Source organism: Eucyclogobius newberryi, unplaced genomic scaffold, assembly GCF_026437365.1.
Source record: "Eucyclogobius newberryi isolate DKJ021-1_F unplaced genomic scaffold, fEucNew1.0.hap1 SCAF_2, whole genome shotgun sequence".
NCBI classification, from domain to species: Eukaryota; Metazoa; Chordata; class Actinopteri; order Gobiiformes; family Gobiidae; genus Eucyclogobius; species Eucyclogobius newberryi.
In genome coordinates, this window is record NW_027315834.1 from 9,804,556 (window position 1) to 9,818,107 (window position 13,552).

General features: G+C 42.9%; 1 protein-coding gene across 1 annotated transcript in view; it reads left to right on the forward strand.

Moving 5' to 3' along the window:
- The first annotated feature begins 8,098 nt into the window (after window positions 1–8,098).
- The window catches only part of tprn (taperin), a 36,371-nt gene continuing 30,917 nt past the window's right edge, over window positions 8,099–13,552 (forward strand). Inside the window, exons 1-2 of the mRNA XM_072454415.1 lie at window positions 8,099–8,616; window positions 9,775–11,550. Coding sequence (XP_072310516.1) covers window positions 8,236–8,616; window positions 9,775–11,550 — 2,157 coding nt within the window. The 5' untranslated portion in view covers window positions 8,099–8,235. The remainder of the gene's footprint in view (window positions 8,617–9,774; window positions 11,551–13,552) is intronic.

Sequence of the window (13,552 nt, forward strand, 5' to 3'; positions counted from 1 at the left end):
CTCTCAGTAATGCCTTCAGCGCCTTGTTAGACAGCATTGGTTTCACTCAGAATGTAAATAAACCGACTCACACTCACAAGAACACTCTGGATCTTGTCCTAACGTATGGAACAGAGATTAGTGACCTCATTGTCCTCCCTCAAAACCCTATATTGTCAGATCATTTCCTAATTACCTTTCAGTTTATTCTTAAAGATCATCCAGTCCCACAAAATAAAGTTATAATGAAAAGGACAATATCTGAAAAATCTATCTCAAAATTCAAAGAAATAATAGAGCCAATACTCAGTCACATGTCATGTGATCCTGCTGAGAACAGTTTTAGTCCCAGTATAAGTGATCAATTTGTCGACGTGACCATGAATTCTCTGAAGTCTGCTCTTGACGTTGTCGCGCCGTTAAAACAGAAGGTCATTAGGCCAAAGCGTGCCTCCCCATGGTACAACCAAGAACTGCGTTCACATAAACAAAGAGTTAGAAAGTTAGAGGGATTATTTCGTCGCTCTCACACAGAAGAATCCCTAAAAGCATGGAAAAGTTGCCTGCTGTCCTATAAAGCAGGCTCTGCGTAAGGCCCAAACCTGATATTATTCAAATCTAATAGAAGTCAACAAAAGTAACACTAAATTCCTTTTCAGCACTGTAGCTAGGCTAACAAACTGTCACAGTGCAGTAGAGCCCTCAATCCCAGCTACACTTAGCTCTGATGATTTCCTCCTATTTTTTAACAATAAAATAAAAACAATCAGAGATAAATTAGATGAAATTACCCCCGCTATTAGCCCTGAACTAGCCCAAGCTGTAAATCTAACGTCCCATATAAATCCACCTGTAAATTTAGAAAGGTTCACAGCTGTTGATCAAGCAGATAACTTCAGCCATTATGTCCTCTAAAAGCTCAACTTGTGTCCTAGACCCCATTCCAAGCAGACTCCTCAAAGACATTCTCCCCCTAATTATAGACCCTATTCTTAATATAATAAATACTTCACTCGAAAGTGGCTATGTTCCACAGTCCTTCAAACATGCAGTCATTAAACCTCTTCTGAAAAAGCCTAATCTGGATCCCGACCTATTGGTAACTACCTATTTCAAATCTTCCCTTTGTCTCTAAAATCCTTGAAAAAGTTGTAGTAAAACAGCTTTGTCGCCACCTGCAGGACAATAACTTATTTGAAGTTTTCCAGTCAGGGTTCAGAGCCCACCACAGCACTGAAACTGCACTAGTTAAAGTCACAAATGATTTGTTATTAGCCGCTGACGATGGACTGGTCTCAATCCTGGTTCTGTTGGACCTGAACATTCACCAACACCATCGACCACAACATTCTACTGCAGAGGTTAGAATGTGATGTAGGTGTTGGAGGAACAGCCCTCAGCTGGTTTAAATCCTATTTATCTGAAAGGTACCAATTTCTTAATGTAAACAAGAGCTCCTCACCATGCTCTAAAGTAATTTACGGTGTGCCACAGGGTTCGGTACTCGGTCCAATTCTGTTTACTCTTTATATGCTGCCATTAGGCAACATTATTAGAAAGCATGACATTAACTTCCACTGCTATGCAGATGACACTCAGCTGTATTTATCAATGAAACCTGATCAGAGCGATCAAGTAGACAGACTTAGTACTGGACAATGTTAGTGTAGCCTCTAGTTCTACTGTAAGAAATCTTGGAGTCTTATTTAACCAGGAGCTCTCATTTAAAGCTCATATAAATCAAGCTTGTAAAACAGCCTATTTCCATTTGCGCAACATAGCCCAAATCAGAAGAATCCTGCCTAAAAGCGATGCTGAAAAACTTATTCATGCATTTGTAACGACTAGATTAGACTACTGTAACTCCCTGCTTGCAGCGTGTCCTAAAAGCTCCATAAAAAGCTTTCAACTGGTTCAAAATGCAGCAGCAAGATTACTAACAGGAACAAAAAGAAGAGAGCACATTACGCCAGTGCTGAAGTCTCTTCACTGGCTCCCCGTCGAGTTTAGAATCAAATTTAAAATTCTACTCTTGACCTACAAAGCCATAAATGACATGGCCCCATCCTACCTCAAAGATGCTATAGAACCATATCATCCAAACAGAGCTCTTCGCTCTCAGAATGCCGGCCTTCTGGTGGTCCCAAGAGTCTCTAAAAGTACTGTAGGAGGTAGAGCTTTTAGCTACCAAGCTCCTGTGTTATGGAACCAGCTCCCGACCCATGTTAAATATGCTGACACAGTCTCTTCATTTAAGTCCAGGCTTAAAACGTTCCTCTTCGAAATCGCTTATGGTCAGACTAGTTAGGAACAGAAACATAAACCCACAACTTTAGCTACGCTGCCCTAGGAGTAACTATGCTGGGGGAAGTATGACAGCTTGAGCACTATCTTCTTCTTCTGACTACTTATGCTATCAAACAATATTTATTTTTTAATTTCACTTGCAAACTGTTCACCGCCTTCTTTTTCTTTCTCTCACTCCTGAGGACCTGTGGACCCAGATGTCCCTCTCCTGGTGAAGTGGTCCCTGCCCTGTGTGGACGGTCCCTCATCTGCCTGAAGAGTGGCTCCAGTTCGCCTCAGTCGGTCCCTCATCTGCCTGAAGAGTGGGTCCAGCTCGCCTCCGACGGTCCCTCATCTGCCTGAGGAGTGGGTCCAGTTCGCCTCCGACGGTCCCTCATCTGCCTGAAGAGTGGGTCCAGTTCGCCTCAGTCGGTCCCTCATCTGCCTGAAGAGTGGGTCCAGCTCCAGTCTCCCTCGTGTCCGTCTGTCCGTCTGTGAGAGTCGGATCTCTCCTTCACTGGAACTCCTCCATTTGATTTGATTTGATCTCCACTGTGGACTCCCTCCGCTTTCACTGCATCATTATCACCCGGGACCTCAAGTGGGAGCCCACCATCAGCTCCCTCATCAAAAAGGTCCAGCAGAGGATGTACTTCCTGTGGCAGCTGAGGAAAGCAAAGCTGCCAGTGGAGATGATGGTGCAGTTCTACACGGCCATCATCGAGTCCTCACTTCCTCCATCACCGTGTGGTACGCTGGAGCCACAGCCAGGGACAAACAGACATATTGCACTACATATTTTATTTATGGACATATCATGCCTATTTTAACCTTATTTTAACTTTACTTACTTATTTTTTTATATATCTGGTACCTAGTCATTGTTCATTGTTCATTGTTTTGTATTCAATGTTCAATGTTTTGTTGTTTGTGTTGCACCGAATCACCAGGACAAGTTCCTATGTTTGTGAATTTTGTTCAATTTTGGTTTGAGTTTGTTTTTCTGGACGAATTGTCACTATAATGTGCTTTGATTGTAGACATGTGAGTTTTGTAGAGATTAGGAGGGATTTGGAAATATGCATAGATAATTCATAAATATTATTATTTATTTATATATTACTTATATTTTCTAAGTTCTCTGCAGCAAAATTTGTGCCCACGTTTGGTCCTCCTGACATTTATTTTGGACCCTTTGTAAAGATATGCATCATTTGAAATTCATTCCTAAACCAGAAATGTATCTCCTAAAATTATTTGAATATGTAATTAGTCAAGACTGAACTTTTGAGTGTCATTAAATCGGCCTAGATTAAAAATAAGATCCAAACATGACAAGTCAGAACTAAAACATAGCCTAAAACATAGCCTTAATCTGAAAATTGACAATTTAGTGCAATATATGGGCTCATACACTGACACATATCCAGTCGGAAGCAATTACGCCTATTTCATTTTATTTGACACATCCAATCTTTTGCATTTGATTACTTCTTCAGACTATTGCCAATCTGTAATTACTAGGGTATTTAGTTGTACAATATTCTAAAGAACAGCTTCATCACACTTGCAGCTCATTGAGATGATCTACTCACTCGATCCTCCCCTCGTTACATTCACCTTTAAAATAATTTAAAGATCAAATTAATCTACTTTGGAACTTTGCTTATTTTTGACTTATCGGCGCTGTTTCTTTCTGATCGTTACAAACCACTTCTCTACGTAGACCTCGTCTGTTCCAGATCCAGAGGATGAGATGGAAACACAGGCTGGAGGAGACGGGACCAGTCCCAGCCTCCATCCAGTGTTTCCAGAACCAGACCAACTATAAATCATTTTGGACACAATAAAGTCTGTTACCATTGCATATTGTGTCTGTCAGGTCTGCTTGAGGGTTTTGACTCAATATTTACTTATCTATCTCCATGGAGATAAACAGGTGACCTGAAATGTCACAGAGTGGGCGACAAGCACCAGGGTAAATTCTACGCTTCAGCTCGTCACAATGACACAAGACTTATGAGAAAGCTGTGAGTTCGCTACCTCCAAAGGTCTGATCTGACAAACCACTGGAGATCAGGTCAATAAAACTGAATTCTACATATGTTATCAGATTATGAATAAGAAACCTAAATGATCAACTCACTGTCTGGTGGTATAAATTCGTAGCTCCAGCTGCGGGTCAGGGGTGAAACATCTGCAAATCAGACCAGAAATGATTTAAAACTTTCTCCGTTAAATTTGCATCATAAGAATCGTACGATTAAACATTTTGATTTTTAGGTTTGGACTCACCTTGTAATGCCATGGCGTCACATCAGGAACCTAATTATGGAAAAAAAAAAAAAAAAAAAAAAAGAAAATCATTGGCAATTGCATTTCTTGTGCTTTCCTCATTCTGAAACTATTGCATACATTTTTTTGATAAAGCTTATCCACAATGATGGCAGACGTCCAGCTGGCCCGTGTACTTGTACTTTGTACACTGCTAGTTTACTGTACTTCCTGACTCAAATAACTTTGGTTCATATACGTTTCTTTGTTTTCATTTATATAGTAGGCTAGTTGTGTGATATATTTGGCTTTACTATCTTAACAATGGACTAATACTAACACGCTACACAAAATATAACTGATAGGATCTAAATTTGTAATTTCCTGAAAAGTACGTAATTATCAAAAACTAATAACAGTGAGCTGCATATTACATGATAGACTATTCATATAAACAGGTGCAAACTACCGTATATTTTGTGTCATAGACGTATAATAGGCTACATTAAACATGTATTTTGAGTTACCTCAGCGACTGTTCACCGCAGGTCTGCTCCTCACGAAATGCGCTTCTCAAAAGTGACCGAAACATGATTTTCTTTTGTCGAACACAAGGAGGCGCCAAACATTTGGATATCAAATCCGCGCAGAATCGGAATCAGAATAGGTTCATTGCCATTGCCAATGAACACAATTCACAAATAGGAACTTGCTTTGGTGATACGGTGGTACAACGATGAACAACAATAAAACAACATGGATAAAATCAAAACGGGCATGATTTGAATAAAACTATTTAAACAATTTACTATATATAAAAATATACACAAAATGTACAGTTGAATTTACAGATGTAGTGCAGAAAGTGAACAGTGCAGTGAGTGAGTGAGTGAGTGATTGATTGATTGATTGATTGATTAATTAAATTGTAGTTAAAGTGACAGTGTTTAAACACATTTAATGTTCATGAGTCCAATGGAAGAGAGAAAGAAACTTCTTGTGGCGGGAGGTTCTGGTCCGGATGGGCCGTAGCCTCCTGTCCCAGTCTCAGGGGAGGGGCTCCAATAGTCCATGTCCAGGGTGAGAAGGGTCAGCTGTGATCCGACCTGCTCGTCCCAGAGCCCTGTAGACGTACAGGTCCGGCAGAGATGGAAGTCCGCACCTTCTCAGCAGAGCGCGCTGTAGTCTCTGTTTATCCCTATCAAACTTACATAGTCTCTAATTTAAGGGCTCTGAACACGTGTAACTTTCTGAACATTCACTATGACTTGGCCTGTGTTGATGTAGATCCATGATACAATAGATACCTCCAATGTGCATTAGTTGCGTTATTGTAAATAAAGAAAATAAAGGAAGAAACTGTATGGGCATGCTTGGATAAAATATTTCAGGTGGTCATCAATTATAGGTTGGAATAACTTGTTTGAGGTAAAGTGGATAAGCAGCTCCTAAAACGGCTAATCTAATGCCATATTATTGACATTTTCATCAATCATTTAAATTTACCAGAACACCATCCATTCATATGGCCAACTGTAGCACAAATTGGAAGTTTATTGTGTTCTTCCTGTGACCACCATGGACACAACACTGGGGCAACACTGTACAATGTCAAGATGCTTGTGATAATTTCAACAACAAACATTAAAACTGGTTTAAAAGTTCAAACTGCATAGTTTAAATTGCTCCGTTTTCAAAAAGAGATATACAAAAGAAAAGTACCTCATTTTATGTAGAACTAGGGAAGGATATTTTTCTGAAATAATTGGAAGCTGCAGTAACAACTCGCATGTCTACTCTGCAAGTGTAACTGACAAAATTGTCTAGGAGATCATCACCAGTCTGAGTTCATCTACATGCTGCCTTGATGTGTTACCCACCAGATTTATAAAGTCTGTGCTGAACAGTTTACTAGCACCATTCACTTACATAGTTAACATGTCGCTTCAATCTGGAACATTCATAATGTCATTGAAAACTGCGATCATAAAGCCTCTCCTAAAGAAGAGCAGTCTTGATGCCGCAGTACTGAGTAACTACCGGACCATCTCTAATCTGCCATTTTGGGGCAAAATCATTGAAAAGCTTGTTTACCAACAGCTCACAGATTTCCTCTTAATAAACAACTAATTTTATGTTTTTCAGTCAGGTTTTAGACCTCATCACAGCACGGAGAATGCTCTTGTCAAGGTGACAAATGACATCCGCCTGAACACTGACACAGACAAAGCCTCAGTCTTAATTCTGTTCTGAGTGCTGCTTTTGACACTTTTGATCATGGGATCCACTTACAGAGACTGGAGGACTGGGTGGGCATCACTGGCACTGCCCTAAATTGGTTAAGGTCCTATCTGGAAGACAGAAGGTACTTTGTTGAAATTGGTAACCGTCTCAGACCACATGCCCCTGACCCATGGGGTGTCCCAAGTGTTCATCAGAAATCAAATTAAATTGTTGTCCCCGTAGGGAAAGTTGTCCTCTGCATTTGACCCATCCTTCAATGCTGCTGGGGCATTTGCTCAGGACCAGGTCTTTGAGCTCTGCTCGGTCAGGTCTACCTTCGCTGGAGGACTTTTACCTATTGGGAGGTAAATCAGAGTGCCCCAACTCCACACGGAAAGGCCCGGGAATCAGAGAATCAGAATCAGAGTCACAACCTTCTCGCTGTGAGGTGAGAGTGCTACCCACTCTGTCAGTCTGCTGCCAAATTATTTAATATATAGTTTTAAATAATTAGTTTACTATGGCAACTTTCCTAATTTATCACTACACTGGACTATCAACAGGTGGCGTTACTGCACAACGTTAATGAGCCATAATTTCCTCACTGCAAACATAAGGCTCATCAAGAATGATTAGAAATTGGGACTGTTGCCACATCAACTAACAATTCAGAACAGAGTATTGTCTCTTTTGAATGGGGATAAAGTCCTCATAACATATAACAAAGCAACAGGACATGTTTTAGTATTAGTTTTTTATTTTCACATAAAGGCAGTGGTGGAAAGTAACAGTACTGTAGTCTAGGTATGTAAGCCTAAGGCCTTTATAGCAGTATCTGTAAGTGTGTGTAAGTGTGTATACTTTAATTGAGTAAATTTTACTGTGAATACTTTTCTTTTACTTCACTACACCTGAGAGCAGGTATCATTTTGGAACTGGACTGAAAAGATAAAGTACATTCCATATGGGTTGAGGGTTATTTTTATCATCACAATTCTTCAAATTCTGTTTGATATACTTTTTTATAACTTTAAAAGTACATTTTTAAGATGCTATTCAAGGTTTCACTTAGGTACTATTGTTTGTTTAATACTTTTACTTAAATATTTGTCTCATGTATCTGTACTTTGGGCTTGGGTTCTTATTCCACCACTGATTAAAGGAGGCGGGACCTGGACCCTTGATTGACATCAGTGGTTGCCATGGTCAACATTAAAAACGGGCGGGTTGCGTGGGCGTGGCTCTGCCCTGAGCGGGCCAATCAGCGCTCAGACGTGACTTTACTGCGGAGATCAGCGGCGTGCGGCGGCCGTGCGCAGACAGACACACACCGACGGCAGAAGCACTGGAGACGGGCAGGATGTGTCCGAGCGAGCGGTGAGCCCCGGAGCTTCACACGGAGCCCCGGATCGTCGCTTTGAGCTCACCACACACCGTTCCGTCCCCTTTGTCTTCAAACCGTTACCGTTTGCGATGTCTGGCGGAGGTGAGACCCGTGTCCTCCGCCAGGACCTGGAGCCCGGACAAGAGAGCCCCAGGATGCCGGCCTGGAAGCGAGAGATCCTGGAGAGGCGGAGGGCGAAGGGCGGCGCGGCGGCTGGAGAGCTCAGCCCGAGCGGAGCGAGCCATCAGCAGCGGCACAACGGGAGCACGACGGCCGCGGTGAATGGCTCCAAGCAGCAAGACAACGGCGGCGGCGGCGGCGGCGGAGGAGGAGGCGGCGGAGGCAACGGGAGAAATTACACCATCACCACGGCCAGCCAGCACTTCGGAAACAACAAAGAAACGCGACACACGGCCGTGGAGAGGGCGACATCGAAGGAGGACGATGGAGCGGAGAGTCTGGTGCTGCAGGTGAGGAACACGGACTCCACGCACGACGAGCCGCCGTGGAGCGGGGAAAGGGGCAGATGCGGATGCAGGAGGGCAGAGGAGAAAAGGGGGTTCACAACAGCATTCCCAGGGGAGCAGGGGTGGCTTCTTGTAGTGTGGCCTACCATAAGGTGAATGAAATGTAATAGAAGCATGACAACACACACAGTAAGGTTGACAACAAAGCAGATTATTGGTATTGTAGAGATGTTGTGTGTTATTATTATTCATATCCAATCTACAAAGCACACATTTAGACAGTAGTAAAAGGCTGCAACTGTTATTATGCTATTATAAGTGTGAACCTGTCAGATGCTTGTCTTGGCAATAGATTTGTGGTGTCTCAAATGATTGTGCAGTTCTTTTCTCATTAAATCTACAAACCTATTGTACAGAAATATAAAAAGAAAAGAAATATAAAAAGAAAAGAAGTATGAGAAATATAAAATGTCGGGTTGTGCAAGTCATTTAATTTAAATTGCATTACCTTTATCTAAAATCAGATGCTAATTGATACTCATTTGATTATTGACACTAAAAAATATATTGAGACTTTACCTGAAATGTTAAAGATCTTGAGCTTTATCAGAACAAGTAAAAGACCACAGGGTTTAAAAAAGAAAGTTGAATTATTTGTGTTATGCAATTTTCAGTATATTTGTCTTAAACTTGACCTAGAAAAGAGTGGTATTGAAACTATATTGAGAATCAAGTATATTCCTGAACATTAAACTTGAGCTTGAATTTTTAGCACTATTTCCTCAAGTGGAAAAGGTTGTCATGAATTGTACTTTTCTACTTGTAGACTACGTTTACTACTACGTTTCATTTCTCTGAGACACGTCAAATACTTTTTTGTTCTCTTCAAGCAAGTAGTTCTGATTTCTATTATTATTTATGAGTTTCCATAATTGAGAAGCCCTACAATAATACTTTTTTTAAGATGTGCTGACTGATTTTAAAATTTTACATCATTGTGTCAAATTATACCAGATTATTATTCTCTGTCTGTTTTATTCAACAGGCCAGTGTTTGTTTGTAGTCGTACCTTCTAGAATTAAAGAAGACTGAGATAAATCTTGTCTGCTTATTTTTCTATCTCTTTTTATTTCCCAATCTAATTAAGAGTTCTGTCTGCAGGAGAGTCTTGGCCCTCTGGAGGAAAACCCCTTCATTAAACTGGAGAAGGAGCGGAGGCGACGCCAGGACCGAGAGAATGCAGCGCGGCCTGTCCAGCACATCCTGGAGCTCTACGGCAGCGTGCCCGGCATACGGACCATCAGGGCCGAAAACATCATCATCATAGAGTCTGACCCGGATTACATCCCAGACGGCGCGAACCAAGATCCCAAATGGCAGCAGAACGGCGTGAGCGCGTACAGTTCTTTGAATGACCTTTTGGACCGCCGTGGGAGTGCTGTGACTGAGATAAGGGCCAAGGAAGTGGTGATTTACGACACCACGTTAAGCAAGAGCGAGGAAAACCTGAGCACCCTAGGCTGGGCCGATCACGAGATGCAGGCGTATGACACCCACGGGGAAGGTCAGGGCAGAGTGAGCCGGATGTTGCAGAAGTTCGACAGCAACTACGGGAAGCTGCAAAAGAAATCGCACAGCACGGAGAACCTGCTAGACTTGGACTGTAGTGCCAGCAGCCGGCCCAGATCTTGGTCCAAGCCAGATGTGGTGCCAAAGCCGAGATTTGAACCAGAAACCCCAATCTTCCAGAGTTTGGGAGCATCCAAAGCAAAGGACGAACCGGAAAGCCCCCAGCGGACTCCCAACCACTTATTGCATTCCTTTCGCCAACTCTTCGAAGACGGCGGAAGTCCCTCGAAAGATGAAACCGACAGCCGGCCACCGAATCCCGCGAGAGAGCGAGAGTGGGACCACAGCAGTGCCGACCCCAAACCCAAGGTGCCATGTTCTCCGGAAACCCGCCGTGCCTGTGCCGAGTCCAGCCCCTCCAAAATGCTCCGCACCTCTCCGGACTTCGAGATCCGTCCTTCTCCCAAACCGGATCTGTCTGGGATTCCGGACAATGATGCGCAAGCTAGAGCCTTGGCCAATTTGCGACTCCAGTCCAAAAATTCGTTTACGGTTATCCCCAAACGGAGACTTGCGACTATGGGCTCGTCCGCTGCTAGTCCGGTCCCGGCCGGTCCGGTTAAATCTTCGCCATCTCATAGAGTAGCTACAGGAAGTGCTACTAGAGTGCCAACATCCCCCACGTCCGCAGCCACGACAAACGACTTCACACAAACCACGCCGCTTCAGTCTCCGCTCAAAACTACGTTCAGTGAAATTTCTAAAACACCCACCCAAGCTGCACATGAAACATCTATAGCCAGTCCAAAATCCCCACCATCTCCTACCAAACCAGTTACGATTCCTGCCACTTTTCCCAAAACGCCTTCTCCAAAACGTGATGAAAAGAAGCAGGGATCGCTTTCTCAAACCCCGGCCAGCCCGCCTCCCGTTACTTCCCCCCCAGCATTGACGTCGCCTCCTTCGTCCCCACAAATCGCCGTGTCGCCACCAGCTTCCCCCGGCGTAGCAACGCGGCCGGCCGACCACCTGCCCATCACGAACATTGACGATATCGAGGTGGAGTCCGACCAGAGAGTGCCAGCCCCAAGCCCGCTGGTGCACAGGCGGAAGGGGAACACGTTTACGGTGGTGCCCAAGAGAAAGGCGGAGACAGAGCCACAGCAGAACCCGTCCAAATCCCCAGAGCCCCGGTCAGCGGCCCCGGTCGAGGCGCCACCGGGGTCCACGCCTCCCCAGGCCCCGTACTCGCAGCTGGGCACGCTCCTGAAGAAGCGTTACCCGGCGGTGGAGGAGATCGAGGTGATTGGGGGATATCTGTCGCTCGCCAAGTCATGTTTGGTGAAAACGGGGTCCACGGGTAAAAAGGTAAGATGAGTTTCAATATGTATAAAAATATAACATCACTGGCCTGTGTTTAGACTTCACATTTGTTCAGCTTTGCAGTTAAAGGCTGTGTTCTGTCTGCTGCTCTCTATAAGTCAACACCTGGCTAAGCTTTGGCTGTTTTTAAATGTGCAATTTTGATAGTAGTTTGTGTACAATTTAAAGAAAGATAGATTGTTTTATTTTGGAAATACTGTTTAAGGGTTATGAGAGGGGATCACGCAAGTTAAATCCTGAACATTTTAATATTTTGTCGCAGGTCGCAGCTGTTTTGTCAAAACTAATGCGTAAAACTGAAGTTAACCACTATTATTTCTTAATCTCTCTTAAAAGCATAACATTTATTCACTCAAATTGGTCAATTAATAGGAACATTTTATAGACAATGCTTTATTTAGACATTATATTTGTTCTCTCTTTATGAATTCCTGTGTCTACCCTGTTGTTTAGACTTTTACAAACATATTATAAATTGATCTTTGTATTTGTTCAGCGGTTCAACCCTCTTTTAAGTCTTTCTCCCTTCTCTTCTCCCAAATGTTCAGCCCTATTGGACATCAGGCTTTTGGTCCCTCAAATCAAATGGTTTCCCAAGCTCGTAACAGGTCAAAAAGGTGGATTTGCGTGGCTTTTTTGTTTGCTTGTGTTGATTCTTTCAGTTCATATATTGAAGTTACTCAGCAGAAGGTCTGAACGGGCTCTTTTTGGCTCTGAAACGTTTCACCGCTGCCCATGAAAAAAGCCTTCCATTTGGACATGTTTGCTTTGCTCTTCTCTCTGGATGCCACTGATATGTTGTCGTTCGGCCATGAAAAATAACCACAGATTTAGTAATAATCCAAAAACACACCGCTATTTCCCGTTCTCGCGGTATGTGTCCTACTCGCAGAGAACCAAAAGTGCAGCGTTTATCAGCGTCTTGACCTTTGATAAATACTTCATGTATGTTGAAGCTCAGATGCCAGACATTCCTTTGGGCTTAACCTTATAGTTTTCCGTTTTCTGCTCTAATCTGTTAAGACCTGAACTGAGAGCATGTTCGAGTGGGGCAGGGAACGTGTCGCTGCCAAAGCAAATCAAATCCTCTGTCCAGATAAAAGGAGGTTGGTCTCGGTTTGGGTTAAAGGCGTCCTACGTCACTTTTCTGGCCGACTGCTCGTCTCCGTTGTGTTTTTGCATCAAAGCGTTTTTATTGCAGAAATTGATACGGTGACATGTGCATACTTGCTAGGGTTGCTCGGTAAATTGCAATATTGGCAATTGCAGTACTTGATATTGCAACAAACACACTCATAAATTGCACTAATACCTAGAGCCTCCATCTGACAAAAATGAAGTGTTTTAGAATAATATGACAATATGATATTATTTTACATACCATACTTTCTGGGCTATAGAGCGCTCCTGAATAAAAGCCACCCCAACAAAATTTACAAAGAAACAAGAAATTGTATATGCTAGTAATCCGGTTGTCTTTTGAACCGGGGGTCTCACGGTGCAGTTAGTCTAGTCTATTGGGCCGCGGGTCTTATTAGATACATTTCACAGTGAATCTGATTGTAATAAAACACACAGCGTTTTGAAGCTTAAGTGACAGAGAACACAGTGCTTCCACAGTCCACTGACGTCTTCTTCTACAATGTGTCAAACACTTGCACTTTCTGCTAACGTGCCCCCTCCCCCCGTGGCTGTCAGCCAGTAAAAATCCCTGAATTAGACCTATCGTTGCAAACCTATCGTTCAGAGCGTGGGAAAAAAGTAGTGACTTTTATTTTGACGTTACAATATGATGGGTTACCTTTTTGTTTTAATGTAACTGAAGTGTTTTGTGTAAAATAGTGTAATATTTTTGTACAAATATCAATATTGTTGTAATATAGTCATTAACAGCCATATTGCATATCATAAAACTGTCCAATATTGTGCAGCCCTGTCGCCTTTCCACAGTTCTGACCTGTAACGTGGCCTCGTGGCAACTAAGTTA